At 42.5% G+C, this 12,261-nt stretch overlaps 1 protein-coding gene across 3 annotated transcripts in view; it reads left to right on the top strand.

Annotated features, from left to right (window-relative positions):
• Positions 1 to 12,261, top strand: part of SKAP2 (src kinase associated phosphoprotein 2) — a 186,375-nt gene that overhangs the window by 87,915 nt on the left and 86,199 nt on the right. For all 3 annotated transcript variants that reach the window (XR_004372797.2, XM_032773814.2, XM_032773813.2), the window contains exons 5-6: positions 7,868 to 7,945; positions 8,890 to 8,973. Coding sequence is in view for 2 of the 3 variants with exons in the window: in XM_032773814.2 (XP_032629705.1) it covers positions 7,868 to 7,945; positions 8,890 to 8,973 (162 nt within the window). In the remaining variant the exon portion in view is untranslated. The remainder of the gene's footprint in view (positions 1 to 7,867; positions 7,946 to 8,889; positions 8,974 to 12,261) is intronic.

The following is a 12,261-nucleotide window of genomic DNA, read 5'->3' as shown; positions in this document are numbered from 1 at the left end:
GAGTGGAAACTGAACCAAATATTTCTTTCTATAAATAATACATGGCAGTAGCATTTGAGCCACGTGGTCCGCTGTCTTCTCTTGAACACACAGAAAGGAAGCAGAGAATTCCCCTTCTCTCTCTCTCTCTCCATCTCCTAAACCTGCAGAATTTAGGCCCTAAAGCTGTAGCCTTAAAGTTGGTAACCAAAACTCCAGTTCCAAAACCAGAAAGAGCTAAATAACTAGAAAGGGATGATACTACCTTTAAATATTCCTGAATAAGAAACCTTATCACCCAAATTCGTTCCTTTTTGAGGAGCCAACTGCCTGCAAATCAAATTATGATTAAGACATTATTACAGAGCAGAGGGCTCCACAAACTACCCGTGAAAGAAGCAGTTTGAAGAGCTACGTGGCACAGCTTCTTTTTCTTTGAGACACCTTGAAAACGTATGGTGGCTTATGTCTTGGTGACCAGTAATGTATTTGCCGCTGAAATCTTGCAGCTTTAACATTGTGTTCTGTGTGCTGTGTTATCTGACAGCTAGTAGGGTACTTTCATTTGCATGTTACTAATATATTCTTTCAAAATATATTGAAAACAATTGATGAGGCTACTGAGACTTGCCTGCTAATCACCTTCCCTTAACAAGCCTTTGAAAGTGAGGAAAATATTTTTTTAATTAAATGCAAATTAATGTTCTTGAAAACATTTCCAAGGAAAAGAAATATATTTAAATATATGCAAAACACCTGTGTAGGTTAACCATTATGGGTAACAGGAATAATCACATTGTATTACACTGGACAGGCTCCAAGGACAATTGAATTTCTCTGCAGCAAGTTATTAGCAATGGACAAGTGTTTCATTTCAAGATTAAAGGGAAATGAGATAAATGAAGAAAGTAAGTTTTGGGGAAGAGAAGGCATAAACTACCTTCCTTGCTGGGACAATAAATCTTCCTCACTTAAATTTGACACATACTTCCAGAAACAGTTTGTCAACTTTCAGTCTGACAAGAGCCATAGTAGCCTTTAGGCCAAGAAAGTGATTTTGTTCACCGTTTTGTAGGTAGGTTTTCCATTAAGGAATATGGAAATATTTTGCCTATTTAGTAGTGCTTTTTTATAATTAGCGCTTTTTCTCTGTATTTTCTAACATGGGCTAAATACACTTTTTGCTTTTGGTTAAAGATAACTGGAACTGGTTCAGTGTTATTTACATAGGCAGTTTCCCTTTTTGTGTGTGTATATCTTTCAAACAGTAAGAAGGGCAAATAAAAACATATATTTTTTAAAAGAACAGTGATTTGTAAAGTAAAAGTTAGAAAATTGCAGGGGAAGAGAGAGAAGCTGAAACAACTGTAAACTCTCCTTTACGAATTATATTTCAGTTTCAGTTTTCCTTTTCAGATGACCAAAAGATGTTCAATCTCTCTTTCTAGAGGGAAAAATTCTCTTTACCATTATTATCACCATAGCCACAATGTTTTGCTGGGAAGACAAGTTATAATAGCTCACTTAGTTGTTGCTGAATCACACTTATCTCCACTTCACCTGCTTAACTTCCCATAAATGTGCTAAGCACCCCTTAAGAATGCATTGGCCTCTAATTATTTCTTGCTTTATGTATCCCTTAGCCCACATTGGAGAAATAAAATATCTTACTAGTGGCACGTACTGCAGTATAACATGACCCGGTGCTCTTTAATTTACTTTGTATTGATAATATAGTATAACAACTTCACATTCACTGGAAATCAAAAACGAATACATATTAAAATTTCATATAGGTACCGTTAAGATTTAGTCATGGGTATTTTTAGTAAAAGTCAGGGACAGGTCGTGGGCAATAAACAAAAATTCACGGAAGCCCATGACCTGTCTCTAACTTTTACTAAAAATACTGTGGGGGGGGGGGTGAGGGACTATCAGTGGGAGTGCTGCAGGGACTGAGTGTTGCGGGCCACTGCTCTGGCAGCCTTGGGGCTGACCCAACCCCTCTCTGCCCCACTGCTTCAGTCCTGGGTCTGCTGCTCTGGCATTCCCAAGGCTGACAGCTGCTCCAGCCATGCCACTGCAGAAGTCACAGAGGTCCCCTAAAGTCATGGAATCCATGACCTCCATGGCAGAATCATACCCTGAATCATAAGTTAAGGCACTGTGTAAAGTGTTTACTATTTAAAAGTGATGGGCCAGATTCACTCTTGCACCAAGCTCTATTGGGCAGAGGGTATTCTAGGAGCTGGCTCCCTGATTGTCAAACTTAAGCCTAAGGAGCCATAGGCTCACTGCAGATTTGCTTAGTGAAGCTATACCCTTATAAGTGTCCTATAATGGGGCAGGGAAGTGGTTGGTGTAGGAGCCAGCTTTACATTCCAGTGAGTGTTCCACCTTCCCCTCACCTGTGCAATTCTCTGCTGCTGCACCCTGAGACCCCATCAGCCTGCTGCCGCCTCCCCACTTGCTCCTCTCGGCCTGCCGGCTGACCGAGGGCTCCTTTCCGCCCCCCGGACCCACCCACTAGCTTTTCTCTGACTTCTGGCCATCTCCAACTCTCAGCAGTCTCTGCTTCCCACCACTGAGGGGCCCTGCCTGTCTCTCTGGAGCTGAACTGCCTGGGACTGGTGCAGAAGCCTGACCAGTCTCAGCCAGTTGGGGGTGGGGGAAGGACAGTGTGGGGGGCTTGGCTGCACCCCTCCAGCCAAGTGGGTCCTGAGGGAGCCCAGCCGGGACAGGCCCTGGCCTAGCTGATTGCACTGCTCCCGAGGGGCTGGAGTGATTCCCAGCCCCAGGACCAGCTCTGGCTGTGCTGCTGGCTCAGCCCGGCAGACAGTCGCTTCTCAGCAGGGCTGGGAAGTGCAGCTGGAAGGCAGGGGGTGGGGGAGTGGATCTCTGAGGGGGCAGTGTTGGGCTGTGAGGAGGCAGGGAAGATCTGTATGTGTTGGGGCACTAAGGAGTGGGAGTTCTGTGGCAGTGCTGGGCTGTGGCCAGGGGGGCACTGGACAGGGGTGATGGTGTGCAGTGCACTGGGCATTTTTGGCATGGTCTGGTTTGGGGGCTCTGGCCACAGGCAGTCTGGGGGGTGTTCCAGTGTGGGCGGGGGAGGCTGTGGGGCATGGCATGGGCCTGCCCCCGAAGGGAAGGGACATACTGGCAGCACAGGGCCAGGCATGCCATTGTGTGTCTAGCAACTGTTGGTTTGTAAATAGTGCCCCCACAGTGGGCTGGGCAGAGTGGGGCTACCCCTCCCATGCCATGCCCCTGGCTGGCCCCTCTCGTGCTATGCTCCATTGCCCCCATGGGGGCCCACAAATACGTTTGGCGTCAGGCCCACAAAAGATGAATCCAGCCCTGATTATCTGCCTGTCTGCTAAGGCCATATAGGAGCTGCCAGCTGCTTAGAGGGCACACAGAGGCCAGAAACAAGGGAGAGAATCTGGTCCATTTTATATAAAATATGAAGAACATAAAGCAAAATTTAAAATAGACTAATTTGTGGGGTTGGAGAGGCCTCATAAGCATCCTCTTCTGATATTTTGGTGACCTTTGTAAACATCACTCTGGGATTATGCCTGTGGATTCTCTACTCAGGAGCACTTCAGGCCTAAGCAGTTGCCACCTGCAGGGCTTCCTCAGGAGAAAATACTCCTAGGGAAGCCGTGAAAGAGAAGGTCAAGCCTGAAGCACTGCCCAACAGGATCAGATGAGGAGAACTGCATTGAGAGATTCCTTCTGTCTGCGAGTGGGTGAGTGAAGAGAAGGAAAAACATGAAAGCAGTTGGTCTTCCCTCATATTAAGCTGTATACTGGGGAGGTCTGAGTTAACCTTCCCTCAAAAATTGAGCGATATTAGGATGTTTTAATCTCAAAAGAGAGAAAGGATGGTCTTGAGAAAAATTATTAGGTCACTGAAATGGGACTTGGGAGTTCTGGATTTAGTTCGTGACTGCTAGAGACTTCCTGCATGATGTTGGACAGGTCACTTAATCTTTCTGTGCCTCAGTTCCCTACCTGTAAAATATTAGTATTTCCTTTCTCACTACCTCTGTCTTGTGACAGAATTTGGTCTCTTTAGAGAAGGGACTGTCATAATTTATGTAAGTTACAGAACCTAATGCAATGGGATCCTGATTTCAGCTGAGGCCTTTAGCTTTGTCTGTAATAAAAATAAAATATTACTTCAGTGGGCTTCCATTAGCAGTTTTTAAGAGCTTTGTGGCCAACCTGGTCTATTTAAAACTAACAGGAAAACAGTATTCTGATGAAAAGTAGCTGCTGTACATATTTAATGTACTTTGAAATTTTTAGTTTGAATTTAAAACCTCTGTAACCCCTTCCTCTCATTTATTTATTTAATACACACAAGAAGGCAGTAACAACTGGGGAGATGGGAGCAGAACAGAAAAATTGGGAATTTCCTCAGCAGGGTCCAGCCAGTTGCTGGAGGACAAGGTTTCAGTCTCTCACTTCTCATTTTGATGTGAAGGAAGCTTAAGTTTTTATGCTTTCCCTCTCCCCACCACATACACACACTTACCGCTAGTGAGACCTGAGTGGGGATGCTCCTTATTCTTTCTCCTTTGCCCTCTTGGTTCTTAATACTCTTTTGGGATGCAGAGGGGAAAGAAAAAGGAAACTTTGCCAAATCTCTGTTCTGTGTGTTGTCTTTTTCTCTCCCACCATTGCCACCTTGTTTCTGTTCTAAGACTCCCCAGGCTGCAGCATGAAATTGACAAGTATCAGGTCAGTTTTCACTTCCATAGATTTTGAGCATTAGTCAAACTGACTAGCTTCTTGTTTGGGGGATCTGCTGTTCATAATGCAGTGAGCTGCTGAGCCAAGGTGGGTTCTCCGTTCTGCACTCTTTAGTTGGGGATAAGGGAAGAGGAGAGAGACTCCTTCTCACACCATAACCCAGAAGAAGCATAGTATTGAGTACCTGCCTCTGCTGTTACTTGTAGCTTTCTATGCAGTAGGCTGTTCAGTGCCCTATGTGAAATAACTTTATTTTCACTTTAGTTCTCTGCAGGCTAATCTCTGCATCCCCAAAACTACCACCCTACAGTTGACACTAACTTGGCAATCTCAGCAGAGATAAGGATGGAATTGCTGTGGAGCCTGAACTCCTCTATTCCACTGAAGGCAGGCAGTCCAGATCAGGTTCCAGCTATGGTCAGGATAGTGTGGAGAAATCACTGTGGGCGCTTTTCTTGGTCTGTAGATAAAGATCTTCGTTGTCCATGGCTATTGATCTGATACTTCTTATAGATGCTATATTATAACCCCCTGCAAATTGCATTTCCTCTCTCTCAAAAAAAAGAAAAAAGGTAAAACAAAAATGAAACAAATCTAAACTAAAACCTTGCATAAAATTGGAATCCAGATAATGTTTTGAAGCTCTTGTGCTTAAAAATGAAGCAACAGTGGTTAATGTGTTTGACAGATTAGGTTTTTCCCTTCCCCCACCTTTGTTGCAGTGTTTGGTCTAGTGTATAACACGCCTTCGTGGAGGAGGTAAAGCTGCAAGTGTTGCACGCTGATGCCTCCCAATGACCAATTTAAGGCAGCGCACCAAGGCTGTTTCTGAATCCTCCTCCCCGATCCGTTCCTAGACAACAGTCAGTTTCTCATTGTGAAATGGATAATTTTTCAGTACAGCTATGGGTAAGTTAAAGTATATCAGCCCAATAGCTGTAGATCTTTAGCCAGAAACCATTTGCTTATCTTGAGCAATTAATAAGCAGTTATTATTTTGATCTAATAACTAGATCAGCTTCTTAACTAATGAAGTAGTGAGTGTCCTGGGTTAAATTCCCAAACGCAGTTCTTATGGTCACATACTTTCATGCATGTGGTACATCTCTTTTTTGTTTTTAATATGTTAGTCATAAATTCCACAGGATTGGAAATAATAATGATGTAAGGCAGGGGTGTTCTCTCTTTTTCTTTCTGAGGCCCCCCCCAACATGCTATAAAAACTCCACAGCCCACCTGTGCCACAACAACTGTTTTTCTGCATATAGAAGGCAGGGCCAGCGTTAGTGGGTAGCAAGCAGGGTAATTTCCTGAAGCCTTATGCCACAGGGTGCCCCGCAAAACTAAGTTGATGAGGCTTTGGCTTCAGCCCCAGATGACGGGGCTCAGAGTGGGGCTCATAGCTCAGGGCTTTGGCTTTCTGTCCTGGGCCCCAGTGAGTCTAATGCTGGTTCTTCTTGGGACCCCTTAGAACCTGTTTGTGGCCCCTGCGGGGCAGGAGGGGGGGCGAACCCCTGGTTGAGAACCACTGGTGTAATGTGGAATATTTAGAAATGAAAAAGTAATAGTATAATACTGAATGTCAAAGCACAATTTTTAATAACTGGAATGTTAATACATTTTCCTACATTGGTTGTAACTTAACCATATATTTTGTTTTTACTGTTCGAAAAGTTTTGGATGTCTCAGGGGAGTATATTCCCCTCTTTGGTACATATCTTTTGTAATCTTCAGTAATTTTTTTCTCTTGTTCTCACTAATGTTTTTCTTGCCCTATCACAAATATCTTTTGTTAACAAAACCAGTACCCAAAGAAGAACAGTATAGGTAGAATCCTGTTTTAAGTGACCACCCAAGGGCCCAGCAGGCATTGGTTACCTAGCAGAGATAGTGTTTAGCTCAAGGTCAGACAAATTGGTTTCCAGATGGGATATTTCACAGTGGTTTCTTAACAAAGTAGTCTTCTGACTGTGATCCTTAGTGTGGTTTTCACTGATAAAAAATTGTTTCCATGTAAATTTACCACCTACCTACAGTGACTTTAATACGAATATTTAGTGATATTAAGTAATGGGAAAACAACACTTCGATGTTCAAATGTATTAACCCTCCCCCCACAGGAACAGCTGTTGTATTTGTGGAAAAACTGGACATTTGTATACATAAATGGTCAGGCATATCTAAAGCTGTATTTCTGCTCTTTATATTTTATATTAGTATTTTAGAATTAAAAAAGGTGATTCCACATTTGTGAAGATTTGAAACTAATTTGTTAAATAAGTTCTTTGTGTCTAGGTTTCCAGTTTAATCCCGAATATTAAGATCTCACACTTCTAGCTGTGAGCAAACAATTAGGGGAGGGGGAGAGTACAAATATAACTGAACACGTTGGTCATTTTACAGAAAATAACAATAATTCTAAAAGAGAAGCCGCTTTGGCAGTTTGTGAGCAGTGTTTTTGTCTTGTCTGTCCAATATCCTCAAGTACTATCTATTTGTTTTAACAGTGCTTTCCTAATTTAGCACACATTATGCGTTATCTGTCAATAAGATATTAGTTTTTATCATCCCTTCGTCTGGTTCCTTTCTTTCTAAACAGCGTGGCATGTGGGTGCACGCTTTGTAGATTGTTGCAGTAGATTTTTGTCAGGCTTTTGGAGATGATGATGGCTAAAAATTAAATTCTGCATTTAATTACGATTAATAATTGTGTCTAAGGTATTTAAGGATCTTTGCTTCTATACACGGATTTGAAACACTGATTTTACTAAACAGTTCATTTAAACTGTACTTTAAGATGCAAACTAACATCCTCTAGATTAATGTAACATGTTGAGTTTTCATCTTGTCTCGAAAGTAGATACAGATTCTCCCCCCATCCCGTTCCCCTTGGAGACTTGAGGGGCTGGTTCACAGCTATAATTTTCCTGTCACTGCATTGGCATAGCAATGCAGCCAACAGCTTGTCATTATACTTGTGTCTGTTTAGCCAAAAATTATCTGGAATAGTATTTAATAGAATTCTATTCTTCCAGTAGTTCCTTTGTACTGCCAATTCTTATTAATATGGATAGAGTAGTGTTTAGCTTGAAAAACAGTGGTTTATAATACTTTTTTTTTCTTTCAGGGAACCAGTTTCCTCCTATTGCTGCTCAAGACCTTCAATTTGTTCTAAAGGCTGGATACCTTGAAAAACGCAGAAAAGGTAAAGTAAGTTGGCTTTATGAAAAATGTTAAATGAAAAATACATACTTTATATATACATATATGCATGTGTGTGTATGTACACACTAAATTACATGGAGAAGGCTGAAATAAAACCAATAAAAATTGAGTACTGATGATACCTCTCATAGTTTTGGGGCATTTGCACCTGTATTCCCCCTCTGTGGTCTCTCGAGGACATCTGCTCTAGGCTCCCAGCTCCTCAGCCATCACCTCTCTTGGGCAAAGACACTTGTGTCTCTCTCCCTCCTGACTGGGTTTTTTCCAGGCTACACATTCTCTGGCCTACACTGTATGGATCTCAAATATATTCATAATTAATTCAATAAGGGCTCCCAAGAATATTAACATATCTGTCACAACACCATTAGCTAAAGAGGAAACTTCATATAGTTTGTATTGTGACGTACAAGAAAATAATCATGGTTCATTGTCAACTGAGGATCCCTGTGATGAGTCAGTGAGTTTCTAGTGTGACACAATTCAGAGACTTGTGGATATTTTTGAAGAAAGTATGTAACAATGCATATAATGACTTCATGTTTGGGGGAGCATCAAGATTTATTGTCCTTCAAGAAAGCAAAGCTTAGCTTTGGTTTAGTCAATATTTACTTTGATTGAATAATTCCTTCTGTTTTCATCTTAATACCTGTTTAATGCTGCATTACAACTGTAGAAGGTATTTATAAAGTTGTTCATAGTTTTGTATATTTAATACCACACAAGAGTGTCCTGTCTGTACTGTTTACCATCTTCTAGTTCTTCTTTGTTCTCTTCTCCTTTTTACTCCAAGTTTTCCCTCTGGACTGCATACAGCTCCCTCTTTTCTTTTTCTCCCCTTTTGAAGAAAATACACATTGTATATATATTTGTCTTAAATGTATGTAGTAAAAGCAATCTAACATGATTGTGTATTAATTGCAGACCACAGTTTTCTTGGCTTTGAATGGCAGAAGCGTTGGTGTGCTCTCAGTAGAACAGTCTTCTATTATTATGGAAGTGATAAAGGTATGAGTAACTACATCTCTAAGGTGCCACAAGTTCTCCTGTTCTTTTTGCGGATACAGACTAACACGGCTGCTACTCTGAAACCTACATTTTAATACTTTATCATTCTCTTTCTTTTAATATGTGGAAAAAGAAGATAGCTTTAGGAGAGAAGGAGGTCGAGAAGTTAAGTCCATCTTGAGATAGCAAATTAATGTTTTACCGGAATAGTTAGCTTTTTCATGTGCTTTACATATTGAAAGCATTGTACAAATATTAACCCTCTCAACACCTGTAAGTAGTGCATTCATTTTTTCTCAGATAGGAAAACTGAAGCAGAAAGGTTAAATTACTTGTGAGGCTACACTGTGAGCCAGTAACAGAGCCAGGATCTCATAGTTGTCTGGCTCCTACATCCATTCTCCGTTCATTACGTCACAATTCTTTTTTAGTCCAGATGGTTGTCCAATTTATTAAAAAAAAAAAAAAATTTCTCTTCAGAGTAGAACCAACTTTTAAAATTATTCTCTAAAAACTGCATTTTGGGTTTCATGTTTCTGTCTTAATCTTCATCTCAACCTTGTAGAGTAACAAGTAACACAAAGTCTTATCAAAGACAACCCTGCACATTTCAACTGGGTCTTAAAGTCAAACTTGATTTCTTTTGTGAAGTGTGGCAGATTGCCGGTTTACTGTTCTTGCTGGTCTCGCGCTCTCTCCTCTCTGGGGTAGGTTCATGGGCGCTGATTGCTTGCTCTGAACCAGTTCTTAATCATTCCTAGTGTCCTTGGAGGAGGGGAGTGGAGAGGGAGGGCCTGGGCCCGCCCTCTTCCCAGTGTTCCCAACCCAGGGGCCCTGGGGTTGTGCGTGAACCACGACATAGGCGGTTTTTCCCTGGGTTACTTCGCTCTAATACCCTCAGCTTGTTAAGGCTTTCTCGCCTCTCTTCTATACAAGTCCTGGTGCCCCTTACCTAGGGTTTCTTGTTGGGCTTTCCCAGTCCACCGCGCACTCTCCAAACCTTCTATTTCTCTCTGGACAAGACTCTTCTCTTTCTGCAATCTGCTCTCTCCAATCCAACCTTTCCTCCTTCAACTACCACCCTGTCTGACTGAAGCAGGGTTTATATTCATTGACTGGAGTCAGGTGCTCTAATTGGCCACAGCTGTTCTAGTTAATCTAAAGCAAACCTTCCTCCCTTGGCAGGGAATAAGGCCCCCTGCTAACACTCTTATGCTGCCTTCTGGCCATGCTGTATCACAGAAGATACATAAAAAGGAAAGAGTGTAGCTTGACTTTAATACTCAATGTTGAATTTGAAAGGTTGGCAGTTTAGTAAACATCTTCTTACTTGTCTGCTGAACAAAATTGATGTGGAAGTTTATGAATTATAGAATTCCACAATCACAGTTGTTCAGAGCACAGCTATATCGTAAATTTCTTTCCTGATATTAACAACTTGCTGTATAAAAGTTCCGCTTAAATTCCTCTTGAGTACCCAGTGTTGTCTTAGCTTGAGTCTTTGTGCCTCATTTTTATTTGACATGAATACAAATAAGAATGGCCATACTGGTTCAGACCAGTGGCCCATCTAGACCAGTATCCTGTCTTCTGACAGTGGCTGGTGCCAACTGCCTCAGAGGGAATGAATAGAACAGGGCAATTTATCTAGTGATCTATCTCCTGCTGTCCAGGCCCAGCTTCTAGCAGTCACAGGTTTAGGGACATCTAGAGCATGGGGTTGCATCCCTGATCATCTTGGCTAATAGCTGTTGATGGGCCTGTCCTCCATGAATTTATTTAACTCTTTTTTTCAATTCAGTTGCACATTTGGCCTTCACAACATCCTCTGGAAATGAGTTCCATAGGTTGACTGTGTGTTTATGTGAAGCAGTACTTTATTACTTTTGTTTTAAACCTGCTGCCTATTCATTTCACTTGGTGACCCCTAGTCCTTGTGTTGTTTGAAGAGGTAAATAATACTTCCTTATTCACTTTCTCTATACCATTCATGATTGTATAGACCTTTGTCATAGTCCCCCCTCAATCATGATCCTGGAGGGGTTACCTGAAAAAGGTTTCATCTGCATGAAGTGCCGCCTGATAGAGCTGATGGAAGAAAAGATCCGAGGACTGGAGATGCAGGTGGAAACTCTGGTTGAGTTTAGAAGGGGGTTTGAGCATATGATGGAACACAGACACAAGGGGGCTGAAGGGATAAGCTCAGACATGCAGATGGAAGCAAGACCAAAGAATTCTGAGGAGAGACTGCTGAGTGGGGAAGGTGGACGGTGGAAGCATGTGACTAAGAGAACCAGGCAGAGGAAAAGATGGGCCAGTGAAGGAGAAATAGAACTCAGGAACAGGTTTGCAGAGTTGGAAAATGAAGAAGGGGCACAGCAGATGGTCGCTGAAGGAGAGAGGGCAAGGAAGAAGAGAAGAGCCATTAGTCCTGCAGAAGGAGGGGAGGAGTCAATGGACGCAACACCAAATATAAGCCGCAGGAGGATTGCAAGGGTGCATAGGAATCAAGAAGACATACAGCCAGTGGGTGCAGGGGATAGACCGGAGAATCACACTGTCACCAGGAAAAGGCAGGTTTAAGTGATTGGAGACTCCTTACTGAGAAGAGTAGACAGGCCTGTAACTAAAGCTGATTTGGGAACAGAGGGTTGTGCTGTCTTGCCGGGTGCTAAGATACAGGCGATTTGTGGCCTGAGGCTGAAAAGATCCTAGCAGAATCGGAAAGAATCCGTTGATGGTCCTTCATGTGGGAACAAATGATACGGCTAGCATACTGCTGGAATGTATCAAGTGGACTATACAAGATTGGGGACGCTTATAGGAAATCGAGGCTCAAGCGTGATCTCCCGTGGGATTCTGCTGTTCCTAGGAAAGGTGAAAAGGTGTGACAAAGCATTTTTGGCGATCAACAGATTGGCTCCGGCGTGGGTGCTATAAGGAGGCTTGGGCGTTACGGTCATGGAGCATTATACATACAGAAGACTGTTCTCTTGGGATGGACTTCACCTGAGTAAGGAAGGAAAATAGACTTCTGGGATGGAGGCTCCGCCCAACTGATTAAGAGGCTTTAAACTAGGAATTTGGTGGAGATGGTTTGGGAGATGTCCAGGTTCATCTCATGCGGAATTTAACCTTGAGAGGGAAGTAACAAGTAAGAGGGATACGCGTGGACTGAAGAATTGAATAAGGGAGGAAGGGTAGTGTGATACCAGACTAACAGGTGATGCTTGGTGGTAGAATGTCTGTGCCTAACAGGGTAAAGGAATGTCAGTGAAGTCAAACGCC

The sequence above is a fragment of the Chelonoidis abingdonii genome, chromosome 2 (genome assembly GCF_003597395.2).
Source record: "Chelonoidis abingdonii isolate Lonesome George chromosome 2, CheloAbing_2.0, whole genome shotgun sequence".
NCBI classification, from domain to species: domain Eukaryota; kingdom Metazoa; phylum Chordata; order Testudines; family Testudinidae; genus Chelonoidis; species Chelonoidis abingdonii.
The sequence above is the reverse complement of the archived record's forward strand: the minus strand, read 5'-3'. Positions and strand labels throughout refer to the sequence as shown.